Source organism: Saccopteryx bilineata, chromosome 1 (assembly GCF_036850765.1).
Source record: "Saccopteryx bilineata isolate mSacBil1 chromosome 1, mSacBil1_pri_phased_curated, whole genome shotgun sequence".
In the NCBI taxonomy this organism is placed as follows: Eukaryota; Metazoa; Chordata; class Mammalia; order Chiroptera; family Emballonuridae; genus Saccopteryx; species Saccopteryx bilineata.
Genome location: NC_089490.1, coordinates 320,270,183 through 320,286,212, shown reverse-complemented (window position 1 = coordinate 320,286,212; position 16,030 = coordinate 320,270,183). Strand labels below are relative to the sequence as shown.

The window sequence follows — 16,030 nt, the reverse complement described above, 5'->3', positions numbered from 1 at the left end:
ACCAAAATCCCCATCTCCTCAGTTTACAGTATCAGAACCTCACCCTTGTCATCCCAAACATCTCAAATATTTAATGTCTTTATATAGCAGCTATCCACTTCTATATTTCAATTTCTATGTTAGTAAAATCATGCTAACAAGTATAACAAATAAAACTTCAAATGTTAAGATCTTAGCCAGATACTTACATATCATTCACGCAGTATCCACAAAGTGTAATTTATTGTCATTGTTCATAAAAATGTCATTCATTGACCTAGTCTCTGCTATCTTCAACCGCTGACTATCAAAGCTGTCCTGGGCATTGATTTCAATCTGGCCAACAGGGAAAGATAGAGTGGAGGAGTCACAGATTTTCTGGGTCGATTTCACTATGTAGCACAACCAGAAATCAACATCATGGTCATGCTTATTTGAATATAAAAAGAGCAAATGTGTACCCAGGATAAAAAAGAAATAAATTTTGGAAAGAGCTTAGCCTCCGGTCTTTGCTATACTTTTTATTTGTTTGGACAGCTATACTCTTTATCCATTCTTTTAATAGTTACCCTATTGATTTTCCCATGCATTTTTTTAATTCTGAAGTTTACCATATCTTAAACATCCTTCTTAAAATAAAAGAACTTTAGGACATGTTAACTCTACTCACTCCTTTTATTTAATTACATGCTTTTCTTGATTGGTCTTTTAGTTCTTTCCCTTTAAATATGTCCACTCTGTTGTGTTAGTATTATTTGTATAGTTTTTTAAATTACCTTTTTTTTTTTTTGCATCTTAACCTTTCTTTCTGGAGTCATTTTTCTTTTCTCCTGAAATGTGTGTGTGTGTGTGTGTGTGTGTGTGTGTGTGTGTATCCTTCAGTGATAGTCTGCTGGTGATAAACTTGTTCAGGTTTTATAGATCTGGTAAAATCTTTATTTCCTTTTCACTTCTAAAAGATAATTTATTATATACAAAATTCTAGTTTTGTAAGTTTTCTTTTTTTCTTCTTCTAAGCACATTGGATAAAACTATTCCAATATCTTCTTATGCTTTTAAGGTTGCTGTTGGGAAGTCAGTGAACATTCAAATCATTGTACTTTTATAGATGATCTGCCTCTTTCTCTGGTTATTCATACATGTCATTCATGTACTGTGGCCTTAGTCATTCTTAATATATACAGATGCTCCCAATAATCCATTGTAAATTGAAAATAATGATATTTAATACAACTAATATACCAAACATCATACCTTATCTTGGTTTACTGAAATGTGCTCAGAACACAATACCCAAAAAGTGCTGGCAACGTAGTATACAGGAGAGTAGCCACTGTTGCCCTCATGACCTTGTGCTTCACTGAGAGGTGCAGCTCACTGCTCCTGCCCAGCATCATGAGAGAGAATTGTCCTATGTATGGCCATCCTGGGAAGAGGTCAAAATTCAAAATTTGAAGTATGTTTTTCTACTAAATGTGTGTTGCTTTTGCAGCATTGTGAAGTAGAAAAAATCATTTTATTTTAAATATAACCATGGTAAGACAGAGACCATCTGCATTGTATTGCTTGTATTTAAGGATTCAGTGTTTTTATTATTCCAGGAAATTTTTATGTCACTAGATACTAGATACTAAGTAGTCTCCTTTCTCTAGTCTCAGTCTCTCATATTTTTTCTCTCATCTTTTCTCTTTCTTTTTCTGTCTGGATGGTGCCTTGTTCTGAATAAAGAAATGTATCTATTGCTTCTAAGAAACATTTTATTCAAAAATGTCTAATTTGATGTTTAACTCATCCATTAAGTTCTATATTTACACTTTTATACTTTTAATTGTAAATTTCTATTTTAATTTTTAATTTCTTTTAAAATGTATTTTATTGATTTTAGAAAAGGAGAGAGAGGGAGAGAAGAACATCAACTTGTTCTTGTATGAGCCCTGACCAGAGATCAAAGCAGCAACCTCTACACTTCAGGATGATGCTCTAACCAACTGAGCTATCTGGCCAGGGCTCTGTTTTAATTTTTAATCTAAACACTTTTATACTCATAACTTCTTTAGTCAATTTTAAATCCATGATCTTTTTATTCTAAAGTTTATTGATACTAACATTTAATATAAAATTATAATTGTTTCTGAATTTTATAATTCCAAAATGGCCAAATAAAAATAATTATTATCAGCTCTGGCTGGAGAGCTCAGTTGGTTAGAGTGTAGTCCCCATATGCCAAGGTTGTGGGATGGATTTCTGGTCAGCGCACATATAAGAATCAACAAATGAAAACACAAATAAGTAGAACAACAAATCAATGTTTCTTTCTTTCTCTCTCTTTGTTTTTCTCTGATTCTCTCTCACCTTTCCTCTATCTTTAAAATGTAATAAATCAGCCTTGCCAGGCAATGGCACAGTAGATAGAGTGTCAGACTAGGGCACAGAGGACCCAGGTTCGAAATCCTGAGCTCGCCAGCTTGAGCATGGGCTCATCTGGCTTGAGCACCAGCTCACCAGCTTAAGCACAGGATCACTGGCTTGAGCATGGGATCATAGACATGAGCCCATGGTCACTGTCTTGAGCCCAAAGGTCACTGGCTTGAAGCCCAAGGTTGCTAGCTTGAGCCCAAGGTCACTGGCTTGAGCAAGGAGTCACTTGGTCTGCTATAACCCGCCCCCAACTCCCAGTCAAGGCACATATGAGAAAGCAATCAATGAGCAACTAAGGTGCTGCAACGAAGAACTGATGCTCATTTCTCTCCCTTCCTATCTGTCTGTCCCTATCTGTTCTTCTCTCTCTCTCTCTCTCTCTCTCTCTCTCTCTGTCATACACACAAAAAATATCAATCAATTAAATAAAAAAGAATAATTATTGTCAATTAGGACAAAATTAAAAACTCATTCTACCATTAAAAGAAAATTTTTTTTCAGATTGAATCAAAAGTTACATCTATTTACTATTTAAGGGAAATAGATAAAAATTAAATCAAAATTAAAAAAGAGGAAAAACTGGTATGATAAAAATGGTTAAAGATCATTTAAAGTAAAATATCACAAAATTAGATGATCATGTTATTTTGATAAAATTAAAGATCTTAATATGTATTAACTTTTATGAAAAATTTTTTGCTGAGATAAAATTAATCAAAATGCAAAATAATGCAAAATGCAAGACAATACTAGTGGTAATCATAATAATGAAAAATTTAACACACCTCTTTCAATCAAAAAGATCAACTTGGAAAAAAATTAAAAAGGATATAAACCAGTAATTTTCCACTATGCTCTGTGAAGTAGAGGATAAGTAGGTAAACTCTAGGACCCTCATTCTTACTTCAAGCAGAGTAGCTTTGCTTTTAACTGTTGGTGATTATTTATATCCTTTTATTTAATGTACAAAATATTCCATAGGAGATTTGATTTGACCAAAGCCAAACTGCTACCTGACCAGGTAGTAGCACTGTGGATAGTGTGTCAGACTGGGATGCACAGGACCCAGGTTCAAAGCCCCGAGGTGACTAGCTTGAGCATGGGCTCATCAGGCTTGAATGCAGGCTCAACAGCTTGAGCCCAAGGTCACTGGCTTGAGCAAGGGGTCATTCGCTCTGCTATAGCCCCCCACCCTCGGTCAAGGCACATATGAGAAAGCAGTCAACAAACAACTCAGATGCCACAATGAAGAATTGATCTTTCTTATCTCTCTCCCTTCCTGTCTGTCTGTCCCTATATGTCCCTCTCTCTTTCTCTCTCTATCTCTGTCACCAAAAAATAGGTTAAATTGCTTTAAAATTATAAAAAGTAGTAAAATAGTATTTGAATGACATATTAACAAAAATTTTCTGTAAGTTAGTTTTTCAACTTTTAACAAGTAAAATAAACCTCTCTTTTTTCCCAGTGGTATGTAACTTTCACAAAACCTGATTCATTTAGTTATAAAGATTGATTCAAAAAGTTCCATATATGAGAAACTATACAAGTCACTATTTCTACATATCAAAATATCTGGCATATAGCTTCATCTGATAGTAAAGGAAGAGAGTAATATATGCTTTTATTATTTATGATAAATATTATAAATAATTTTTAGTATAAATATTATACTGATCATTAAACTCAATAAGCTAGAGTATGATATAAATGTGCCAATCAAGAAAGATGAGTAAATAAACAGACTAGTTAATTAAAATAAAAAATAATACTCAGAATGCTTACTTGAAGACAACAAAAGGACAAATCTCTGCCTGACCTGTGCTGATGCAGTGGATAGAGCGTCAAGCTAATACTGAGGTCCCAGGTTTGAAACCCTGAGGTCACCAGCATGAGAGTAAGCTTGCCAGCTTGAGTGCTGGGTTGCAGGCTTGAGCATGGGATCATAGATATGACCCCATGGTCGCTGACTTGAGCAAAGAAAGGCTCACTGGCTTGGCTTGAGACACCATCCCATCAAGGGACATTTGAAAAGTTCTCAATGAGCAGCTAAAGTGACACAACAATGAGTTGATGCTTCTCATCTCTCTTCTTTCCTGTCTCTCTCTCTTTCTCTTAAAAAAAATTCTGATAAAGCTAATCATTTAAATATCATTATGGCTAACATTTATTGAATAGTCACTATTCACCATGTATTTTGTGAAGTCATTTAAAAAAGTTACTTAATCTTTAAAACAATATTAAATATATCATTCATTCATTTATTTCATAAACATTTATTAAGTACTAACTATATACCTAGCACTTTATGACAGTGGTCCCCAACCCCCAGGCCACCGACTAGTACCGGTCTGTGGGCCATTTGGTACCAGTCCACAGAGAAAGAATAAATTACATTATTTCCGTTTTATTTATATTTAAGTCTGAACGATGTTTTATTTTTAAAAAATGACCAGATTCCCTCTGTTACATTCGTCTAAGGCTCACTCTTGACACCTGTCTCGGTCACATGATACATTTATCTGTCCCACCCTAAAGGCCGGTCTGTGAAAATATTTTCTGCATTAAACCGGTCCGTGGCCCAAAAAAGGTTGGGGACTACTGCTTTATGAGACATTGTTGACATGCTGCTGAACAAGAGAAATGATGACACTGCCATCAAGATATTTGCATTTTGAAGGAACAAATACATATGTCTATTAAACAAAATTTATGGAATTTAGATAGCTTTCTTAAAGTCACATAGCATCTTTGTGTCAAAATTGTATTTGAACGTAAAATTGTATTTCTCAAGGCCCATGCTCCTAAGCAAAATGCAATGCTAAAATAAATAAATAAATAAAAAATATTGATTTAAATCATTACTATTTATATAACTTGGAACAATTACTATTTATATAACACAGCTAAAACAGAAATTATGGATGAAATATTTAACTTTCTAGGGAAATATGAATTGCCAAAGTTGATGCAGCAGATATTTGAACAAAGCACAATTAAAGAAAACATAGAAGAAATTGAAAACAATCTACAAAGTAACTTTAGTTATGGTAGCAGACATAAGTGATTTTTTTGTGACAGTCTTATCAGTATTATAAAGAACATAATTACTCTACAATGTAAGTTATCAAAATAAGAGATGGAATCAATCTAGCATGTTTGTCAAGCTATCATCCATTACTGTGATACATACCTTGTCAGTTAGCTTGTAACCAAACTAACCACTAACTCAACAAGTACACACATACCAACAAAACTAATAAACTACAATCTCAGCTTTGAATACTGATGCAAAAATTCTAAATTAAAATAATCATTAATCATTTCTCATATATATTCAAAAATTATATACCATGGCAACTTAAAGGTTATTCCAAAAAGGAAGATTCAAACTTCCTGAATATTGTATATATGTTCCAAAACAAACAAGCAGAAAGTGTCAACCATAATCCAACAATTTTACTTCTATGATTTATTTCTAAGAAATAAGTTAGAAAGCTGTTAGAAAATGCACGTGGTCTTGATCACAGCATTGTTTATAATAGTGAACATTGTGATTGTTTCTATAAGGAAAATTAGTGGTAAAATAGCCTATCCTTAGTAATTATAATCTATGGTAGAATGTTACAAAAGATGTGAGTAGTATACACAAAGCACTTTGTTACTTAAAGGAAAAAGTAACATCCCAGCAGACTGCACAAATAAGGAAAGACTGCTGAAGAGGAGACATTTAGGACGGGTCTCAAAGGATTAGTAGGATTTTAACAGATATGATTGGAAACACACAGAGATGTCTTTCTGGGTCAGGAAATATAGAGGGAAGTAGTGAAAAATAAAACTGAAACAGTAGAGTAGGTCTAGACCAAAAGTGCATTAAATATAGATAGTTATAAATAAATCAGCAGAACAGAATAGAGAGGTCTCAAAGAGATTCAAATATGTGGGAACCCAGTACACAGTATGACCAAAACTGCATTCCAAATATTGTGGGGAATTAACAATGCTGAAAAAACTAGTTGCATTCCTTATCTCATACCAAAAACATAAATATAGTCCAGATGGATTAAAGCTCCAACTGTTTAAAAATAATTTTTAAATATTGCTAGGAATCCTGCAGTAAATATGAACATAAACTTGGGCTTACAGATGATTTTATAAACAAACAAAAATTCAGAATTTGTGAAGAAAACTATAGATATGTTTGTTTCTCCCAAAACTGTTTCTTAAAGTGTACCACAGAATATTTCTTAGAAACAAAGTCTTAATGGTTCTTCCTACATAAAGTACTCTACAACATTAATTTAAACAAGGCAAACAGGCAAAGAGAAAAATGAAAGAAAATCTAGAAAAGTAACACAAGCAAACATTTCAGAAAAGCAGATGCAAATAGCTAATAAATTATGAAAAGATGTTCAACCTTCTTAGAGTTCAGAGAAATATTAAAGTACCAAATGCCACTTTTACCTTTCAATACTGACAAAAATTAGACTGATTAACCACATCAAATGGTGGCAAATATACGGGGAAACAGTCCCATATATTACTGATAGGTGTGGAAACTGCCACTATATTATTGAAAAACAATCTGGCTGTTCTTATTAAAATGAAAAATGTACATGCCCTTTGATCCATCAATTCCACTTTTGCGACTGTCTGCTGGAGAAAATAAAAGCAACATTACATGATATATGTACAGTGTTGTTTGTAATAATATTGTTTCTTAGTGGCAAAAAAAAAATGGGACTATGCTGAATGTTAAATTATAAGGAATGGTTGATTAAATTCTAATATATCTAATAAATGGAATAATATGCTGCTATTAACCAGAATAAGTCATGACTTGATCTTGACTTTGATCTCTTACTAATAATAATTAATATCTAGTATATGAGTTATAACAAAACATAAATAACTCATATGTATTTATATGCATCATAGAGACAAGCTGAGAGATTACTCGCAAACTGCATATTTTGTTGCAGAAAGAAGGTATTTGCTAGGGTGGGGGCCAAAAGGGATCTTAGTTCATGGCTTTTGTTCAATTCTTTGTGATAAGTATTTATTACTTTGTAATTTCACAAATTATTTTTACACATTTAAACAATTTCACAAAGTATTTGAAAATAAAGTATAATGTATTAACATGTATAAAATATTGTTTCTGAACTGCTTTCCTGAAATATAAAAGGAAACTATCTTCCTTGTAATCGAACTACTTACTTATCAGACAATCCTCATGGAAAGTGAAGTATATCAACCAGCACACAGTCCTTAATTGTGATTACACTTTATTGCACTCAGCCTATTAAGTGCTTAAATTACCAGATAAAAGAATCTATGTTCCTAATAGTGGAAAGTGTATTAACGATATTTTTGCACCCCACTGTAGCCCAGTTCCAACAATCACATGGATGAAGGTTAATGGTTATATTCCTAGTAAGGCACGTCTGCGGAAATCTCAGGCGGTGCTGGAAATACCCAACGTGCAGCTGGATGACGCAGGCATATATGAGTGCAGAGCCGAAAACTCACGCGGAAAAAATTCCTTTCGTGGACAATTACAAATATACAGTAAGTGTTCTCAGCTAATAATGATGCTCTAGTCTCAAGAGTCAATCTGAAAATGCAAATTACTTTGAACTAAATATTGTTTTTTTTAGGCACATGAAAATCGAGTGATAATTTATAACAATACTTTTTTGGTATGCTAAAGCATCACATAATATCACCCTACACAGAGAAATGCTTTAAATTAAAAATGAATAGGGAATTTTCAGGTTTTTTGTACAGCATATAGAGTTGATACATATAAAATTGAGATATTTTCCTGGCTTCAAAGCCAACCTCTAGATAAGTTAAGAATCTTTATTAACTAATTCTTGCCCTTAGCCTGAATCAGGACTTATAATCTATTGTCCAAAAACCAAATCCTGCTCTTTTTTTGTTATACATAAAATTTTATTGGAACACAGCCACATCCATTTGTTTACACATTATCTATGTCAATTTTTGCACAAATATGACAATTAGGAATTGGGACAGAGACCAGAAAACTCAAAGCCTAAAATATTTGCTATCTGGTCCCTTACAAAATAACTTTGCTGACCTCTGGCGCCAATTGACACATCTGTATAATAAATAGCCGTTACAGCCTGCATGTGTTTATATTGTCCAAAACGCCCCATAGCCAACCAGGTTGTGTGTTAGAATTGAGAAAACTTTCTTTTAAAATATCCACCATCTCCTCTTTATGTCTAAAGATCATAAATTGCATCTATTTTTCATATTCGCTTTTCTAATATTCATTATATTTATAATGGGTAAGTGAGATTATTCTTATGTCCCAAGTGAGGACACTAAAAAAAGAGAGAAAAACAAGAATCCAGAACACTGATGTAGTAAATGCAGATGCTTCCAATATAAAATCATCTAAAGTGCATATTCTGCTGAATCTGCCAAGGACTATGACTGTCACTGTCTCTCAAGATCAGTTGTCCTAAAAAGCTTAATGTTCTTTCCAGGGACTCTTAAAGAGTATTTTGAAATATTAATATATGAATTCAATCTGTTTTTCTTTATCTCTACCAACACCTTTAGGAATTCAGTACTCCAATCAAGTTGACTATGTACATTTTATTCGATTTAATCACTGATTTAATTAGTGTTTATTGCATGCCTATGATTGCTCTGTATGCTAGCAACAGCGCTTTGAAGAAAGTCATGGTCCATTGCATTAGATGTAAAACAAACCCACATCGGAGCAGAAAGAAAGGCTTGTGCTATCTCTCTGCTGCAAGAAAGGCCTGTGCAAAGGGTTAGGGAAGCACAATCTACTGCATACTATGGGGATGATTTAGGGAAGGCTTCCAGAGGATTTGTACCTTAAAGGCTAAGCATGAGGAAAACATCCTGGAAGAAAGATAGATAGATGAAGTGATTTAGAAGTTTGGGAGACTGAAGCCCTAGCACTGGTTTGGTTATTTTTAGGCCATAGATATTACATCTGGGTGAAATCTTTATATATCAATATAAAAATTTGATACCTAAAGACAAGTGTTGGGCCAGTATTTTACTACTCAAAACCATATACAAACAAAAAAGCAATAAGTGTCTGTCACACTTAAAGCTATTTGGGAAAAGTCCCAAATCCATATTTTGAAGAATGGTCCACACCTTAATAAGAATTGGATTTATAGTTTGGGACCATAGCTCCCGAAGGGCACTACTCTACTTGTCCCCTCTCCACCCCAGCTACTTGATTTATAGGCAGTAGCAAATATTGCAAGAAAGAGTGATAAAAATTGCTTTATCAGTATTAATAGTGTACCTTTTGGTGAGAGGCTATGTTACTAAGAAACAACTTTGGGCTCTCCTTGACATACGCAGTTAGATGTACACCGGAGGCCAGTTGGGTACAGACAAACCTGCCCAAAGCACACATCACTGAATAGGAAATAATTAAGATTGTTGACTAGAAAAAGAAACTGGACTAGTTAGCTGCTTTGACATATATTTCTGACACTTTGGAATGGTATCTTAGAAGATATGGATTTTCACCTTAGCCTGTGTTTAGGGTGGTTTCCCGTCCTGCTCCTGATGTCTACTGCATTGAGATATTTATAGACAGTTACCTATTTCACTGTTCTTATTACATGTTCACCAACTTCTGTACTTTTAAACTGTTGTGTTTGACATGAGAGCTTTTTCTCCTCACCTTTAGACTCTGTAAAGTGTAGAAGAGTTATTGTTTAACATTTCCACCTGACTGGCAGTTGATATAGATAGCATGACATAAAGGTTCTCCTGTATCCATGCTTTGTATTTATAATCTCTCAGAATGCACTTCCATTGCAAGCTCTGTAACCTGAGCTTTATATGTTGGAAGAAGTAGAGTCTGACACATCCTATCTAAATAGTTAATAGTCACAGAGTTCTGAAAACACAGTCTTTCCTGTTTTCTTTCTCTTTCTTTCTGAAAGGGCAGTTATGGGAGTGATTTGCATAGTCAGTTGTTAGAATCAAAGGATGAACCAAGATTCTAAGGCAACCTTTCTAGCCTCATTTTTTTTTTTGGTCAAATCATTAAAAATGACTGCTAATATAAGTAGTAAGCATAAGTTTAGGCCACACATATTCTTATTTATAACTCATTACCTGTATTATAAACATACAACAAATAACATAAGAGGTTTATAGCAGTTAAATAAATAAAAATTAAGGTCAATTTACATGTCTAATCTAACCTAAATAAATTTAAAATAAATTTTTAAATCTTACAAGAAAAAAAATAAACTATCCAAATTTAAAACAAAATTGTGGTAATAATTTAAACCTTAAAATAAACAATATACTTATTCTATTGAATAAGCCTTTTGTTTGTAATAGTATTATAGGTAAAATAATTTCTTTTTTCCCCTCTAGTTTCTGATGATTACTAAAAAACCCTTGTTTTAATAGTTACACAAATTTTTAAATACTTATTTCTAATGTAAGTTGAATCTTGCTTCATAAAGTTCTCAATAATAATGAAAAAATAAATAATGGAAAAAAAAACAAAAGGGGAAAGGAGAAAAAGACAGGAAAGAAGGAAAGGAGGAATAATAAAACAAGAAAAAAAATAAGTCTTTGTCTGCAATTTGATTATTTGTAAGCTTTTTCAAGACAAGGACTATTTTTTTGTTTTGTTATTATTTCTATTTTCCAGCACTAAGCATATACTCAGCACACAATGTTTAATTTTTATTATAAATCTATGCTTATTGTAAAGATCAATGCTTAGATATGCACATCATTCTCCAAGGCACATTGTAAATAATAATAAGAGACAGGGGATTCAAGAGCTAATGAAAGTAATTAAAGTAAAATATGTGAAACTTAAGTCTTAATCCATGGTGGGTGGGCGTAAAAGTTTCCATTTTGGTAGATGACAGGAGATTCACAGACCTATAAACTACAAATATGTAGTTGAATACGTAATGGCAGTTTATTTTTGTTTACTGATTTTAAAAGATTGGTATTGGCTTTCATAGCTATCATCCAGTCTAAAATTTTTGAACCTCTAATGGATACTTAGTTTATTAGACCTTATTTGAAACTGCCTGAATAATGCATTTTATGAATCAACTGTCTCTGAATTACTTGGCCTCAAATGTATTCATAGGTTTGTATTTTGGGAACGCAGAATTGATGGAGTCTCCCTGAAGCCTATTACAGGATAATGTACTAGTTGTTAAAATGGAAATAATATTGAATTGGTAAATAAAAATAAGCACTAATGAAGGGAACAAATAGTTGCACAGAGCTTATATTTTAGACACTACCGTTCTACTAGGTACTTATATGATATTAACCCAAATAACCCTTAGAAACTAGTATTCTCACTTGACAGATAGGGAAACTAATGCCTGGAAAGGTTAAGGTGCTTCTTACTCAGTCTCATTAATAATAACCAGCAAGTGCCTGACCAGGCAGTGGCGCAGTGGATAGAGCATCGAACTGGGATGCCGAGGACCCAGGTTCGAGACCCTGAGGTTGCCAGCTTGAGCGTGGGCTCATCTGGTTTGAGCAAAAGCTCACCGGCTTGGATCCAAGGTCGCTGGCTCAAGTAAGGGGTTACTGGGTCTGCTGTAGCCTCCCGGTCAAGGCACATATGAGAAAGCAATTAATGAACAACTAAGGTGTCACAATGAAAAAATAATGATCAATGCTTCTCATCTCTCCGTTCCTGTCTGCCTGTCCCTTTCTATCCTTCTCTCTGACTCTCTCTCTATCTCTGTAAAAAAAAAAATAAATAATAATAATAATAACCAGCAATAGAACCAGAGTCTAACTTAGAACTAGCAATGACATCAGAAATCAACCCCAAGTACAGGGTGCTACCTCTCAGTGAAATATTGTGGACCTGAGCAGAGGCATGGGATAAGAATGGGGTGAAGAGTAGCTGTCCTGTTTACTCACCTCTTATTGTTGGACAAAACTGATACATTGTCCTTTCCTTAGTTCTCAGTCTCTATTTTTCTTTTCTTCCAAATTGTGTTTTTCTATAGTAGGTATGATTTTTAAAGATGTTTTAGCTATTTAAATATAATAAAGATTTACCATAGAAAATAATGTAAAATTATAGATTTCTGATTTATAATTTCATCCACAAAGAAAATGTTTTCTTGTCCTGGCTGGATAGTTCACTTGGTTAGAGCATCGTCCTGATATGCAAAGGTTGCAGGTTCGATCCCCAGTCAGGGCACATAAAGAAACAAATCGATGTTTCTGTCTCTCTGTCTCCCCCTCCCTTCCCTTCCCCTCTCTCAAATAAATAAATAAATTTAAAAGATATGTTTTATTTTTTATTTTATTTAGAAAATTAATTTTAACAGAGTGACATTGATAAATAAGAGTATATAGATTTCAGGTAAACATCTCTATAGCATTTGAACTGTTGATCATGTTGTATACCCATCACCCAAAATCAAATCATTTTCCGTCACCTTATATTTGTCCCTTTTTACACCATTCCCTCACCCCCTCCCCCTCCCCCACATTCCCCTCCCCTTTGTAACTGCTTCACTTTTATCTATGTCCATGAGTCTGTTTTATACCCCTCCTATATGTAAAATTATATAGTTCTTAGCTTTTTCTGATTTACTTATTTCATTCAGTATAATGTTCTCAAGATCCATCCATGTTGTTGTAAATGGCAATATGTTATCATTTATTATGGCTGAGTAGTATTCCATTGTATATATGTACCACATCATCTTATCCAATCCTTTATCAAGGGACACTTTGGTTGTTTCCATGTCTTGGCCACTATGAATAATGCTGCAATCAACATGGGGTACATGTGTCTTTATGTAACACTATTTTCAAGTTTTGGGGGTAGATATCTAGTAGAGGGATTGCTGGGTTATATGGTAATTCCATTCTTAATTTTTTGAGGAACCACCATACTTTCTTCCATAATGGTTGTACTAATTTGCTTTCCCACCAAGCAGTGAATGAGGGTTCCTTTTTCTCCACAGCCTCTCCAACACTTGTTATTACCTGTCTTGTCGATAATAGCCAATCTAACAGGTGTGAGATGGTATCTCATTGTAGTTTTGATCTGCATTTCTCAAGTAGCTAGTGAAGATGAGCATTTTTTCATATATTTGTTGGCCCTCTGTGTGTCCTTTTGGGAGAAGTGTCTGTTAAGGTCCTCTCCCCATTTTTTAATTAGATTGTTTGTTTGTTTGTTGAGGAGCTTTGTGAGTTCTTTATATATTTTGGATATTAACCCTTTATTGGGAGCTGTTGTTTGCAAATATCACTTGCCATTTAGTTGGCTGCCTATTTGTTTTGTTGACAGTTTCTTTTACTGTGCAGAAGCTTTTTAGTTTGATATAGTTCTATTCATTTATTTTTGTCTTTACTTCCCTTGCCTTTGGGGTCAAATTCATAAATTGTTCTTTAAATCCAAAGTCCATGAGCTTAATACCTATGTTTTCTTCTATGTAATTTATTATTTCAGATCTTATATTTAGATCCATTTTAATTTTTGTGCATGGGGACACACTGTATTAAAGTTTCATTCTTTTACCTGTGGCTTTCCAATTTTCCAAGCACCATTTATTTAAGAGGCCTTCTTTTCTCCATTGTGTGTGTTTTATTCCTTTGTTGAAGATGATTTGCCCATATATATGTGGTTTTATTTCTGGGCTCTCAATTCTGTTCCATTGGTCTGTATGTCAGTTTTTCTGACAATACCATGCTCTTGATTATCGTGGCTCTATAGTATAATTTGAAGTCAGGTAGTGTGTTATCTCCAGCTTCATTCTTTTACTTCAGGATTGCTTTGGCTGTTTAGCATTTCTTATGGTTTCACACAAACCTGGTAAATTTTTGTTCTATTTCTTTAAAAAATGACATTGGGATCCTGATGGGGATTACATTAAATTTGTATGCATTGGGTAATATGGCTATTTTAACTATGTTGTTTCTTCCAATCCATGAACATGGAATATTTTTACATTTCATTGTGTATTTTTCAATTTTTTTAATAATGTTTTATAGTTTTCAGTATATAGGTCCTTCACATCCTTTGTTTATTCCTAGGTATTTTATTTTTTGTTGTTAAAATTATTAAAGGAAATGTTTTTAATACTATTTTTTGGAAATAGTTCTCACCTTGAGTTCTATTATGAAAATCGTACCATATATATTCATATTTGATAGAAAATAAAGTTATAGGTATTTCATGAGGAGGATTAAGGAAAGTAACCAATATTTTTTTATACTCAATCATTAGTGTAGCACAATGAAATAGGAATTAACATCTACAGCTTACAGATGAGGCTAATTAAAGTTAAATAACTAATTTCCAATCACATTAGACCAAAGGCATGATGGCACTGGCATTGAAACCTATATTAGCCCCACCTTTGTAATCTTTCCCATATACTATGTTACCTCTCACAGGTCCACAGCTGAGAATCCTAATAATGAAAATGATCTATGTGGATAAAATCTGTTGACTCAACACTTGAGTACTGGAGCAACGAAGGGGACTGATAACAATTAGCATATATCAACAGATTTTCAGAATTTCTAATAGCAAGAGATAATAAGCAAGGTTTTCTTTAAGGCCATCTGCTTTGTGTTTTAAAAATTGTAACCTGGAGACTGATCTGGAGCTCAAATGTATTGCATAAGTAGTTGCCGATAAACAGGGCATGTGGTGAGAGTGTAGCAGCTTCTGGGTTTAAAGTGCCATATGTCTCTTACATTGTTCACACCCTAAAATAGGCAGTTTGACAAAAGCTTGACAAAGGAAGTTAATAGCTTTTTTATTTTTTAAGTTCTGGGAGTGTAACAGGTGATTTTCATTTGTAGAATTGTTGGTAAAGTTGAATAATATTTTAATTGCATTTCTGTTTCACTCAGTACATTTTGAGCTGGCAGCAAACAGACATTGTAGCATATTTATCTTTGTGTTCAGTGCTAAGCATTGCACCAATAGTGATGTCCAATAAATATTTGAAGAAGAAAGATAAACAGGAATTATTTATTTTTCATGTAATTGATCACTTATAGATTCCTATGGCAAATTCATTTTGGAATCAGGAGTCTAAATTAGGCCAAACATTATTTTGATTTCTAGTTTTCTCTTTTCCAGATGACCAGTTTTTAATATAATAGTTTTTTCTTTCCTAATATTTCATTTTAGCAATTTTAAAGATTTTTTTCAATTTCTTTTTGTCTCCCACAGGCTGTGTATCACAGCACTAGCTGTAGTACATTAAGGCACATATCAAATATACCTAATATCCTGTAATCAACTATCTTACATGGGTCAGTGCTGTGTCTAAAGTTATTATGTATGTTATGTCAACTGTGCTCTTAATGATCTCACTATCTAGCTGGGGTATCAAAACATAACTAAAAAATTCAGTAACAGTTTAAGTCAGCAAAGGAAGAGAAGTAATACATAACTATGTGATCAGAGAAGAGAAGAAGAACTACAAATTTCTAAAGAAGGTACAGTTGACTCCCCTTTAAAGTTAGGATTAATAATTCTGTATAATTAAACACAATCTTGAATGATGAGAATTAAAGGAGACAGAGAAGTATGCTACTCCAGGTGGACTGAACAACCTGAAGA

General features: G+C 33.5%; 1 protein-coding gene across 2 annotated transcripts in view; it reads left to right on the top strand.

The window, feature by feature from the left end:
• Positions 1 to 16,030, top strand: part of CNTN5 (contactin 5) — a 1,332,234-nt gene that overhangs the window by 991,268 nt on the left and 324,936 nt on the right. For both annotated transcript variants that reach the window (XM_066253673.1, XM_066253671.1), the window contains one exon: positions 7,784 to 7,965. In XM_066253673.1, coding sequence (XP_066109770.1) covers positions 7,784 to 7,965 — 182 coding nt within the window. The remainder of the gene's footprint in view (positions 1 to 7,783; positions 7,966 to 16,030) is intronic.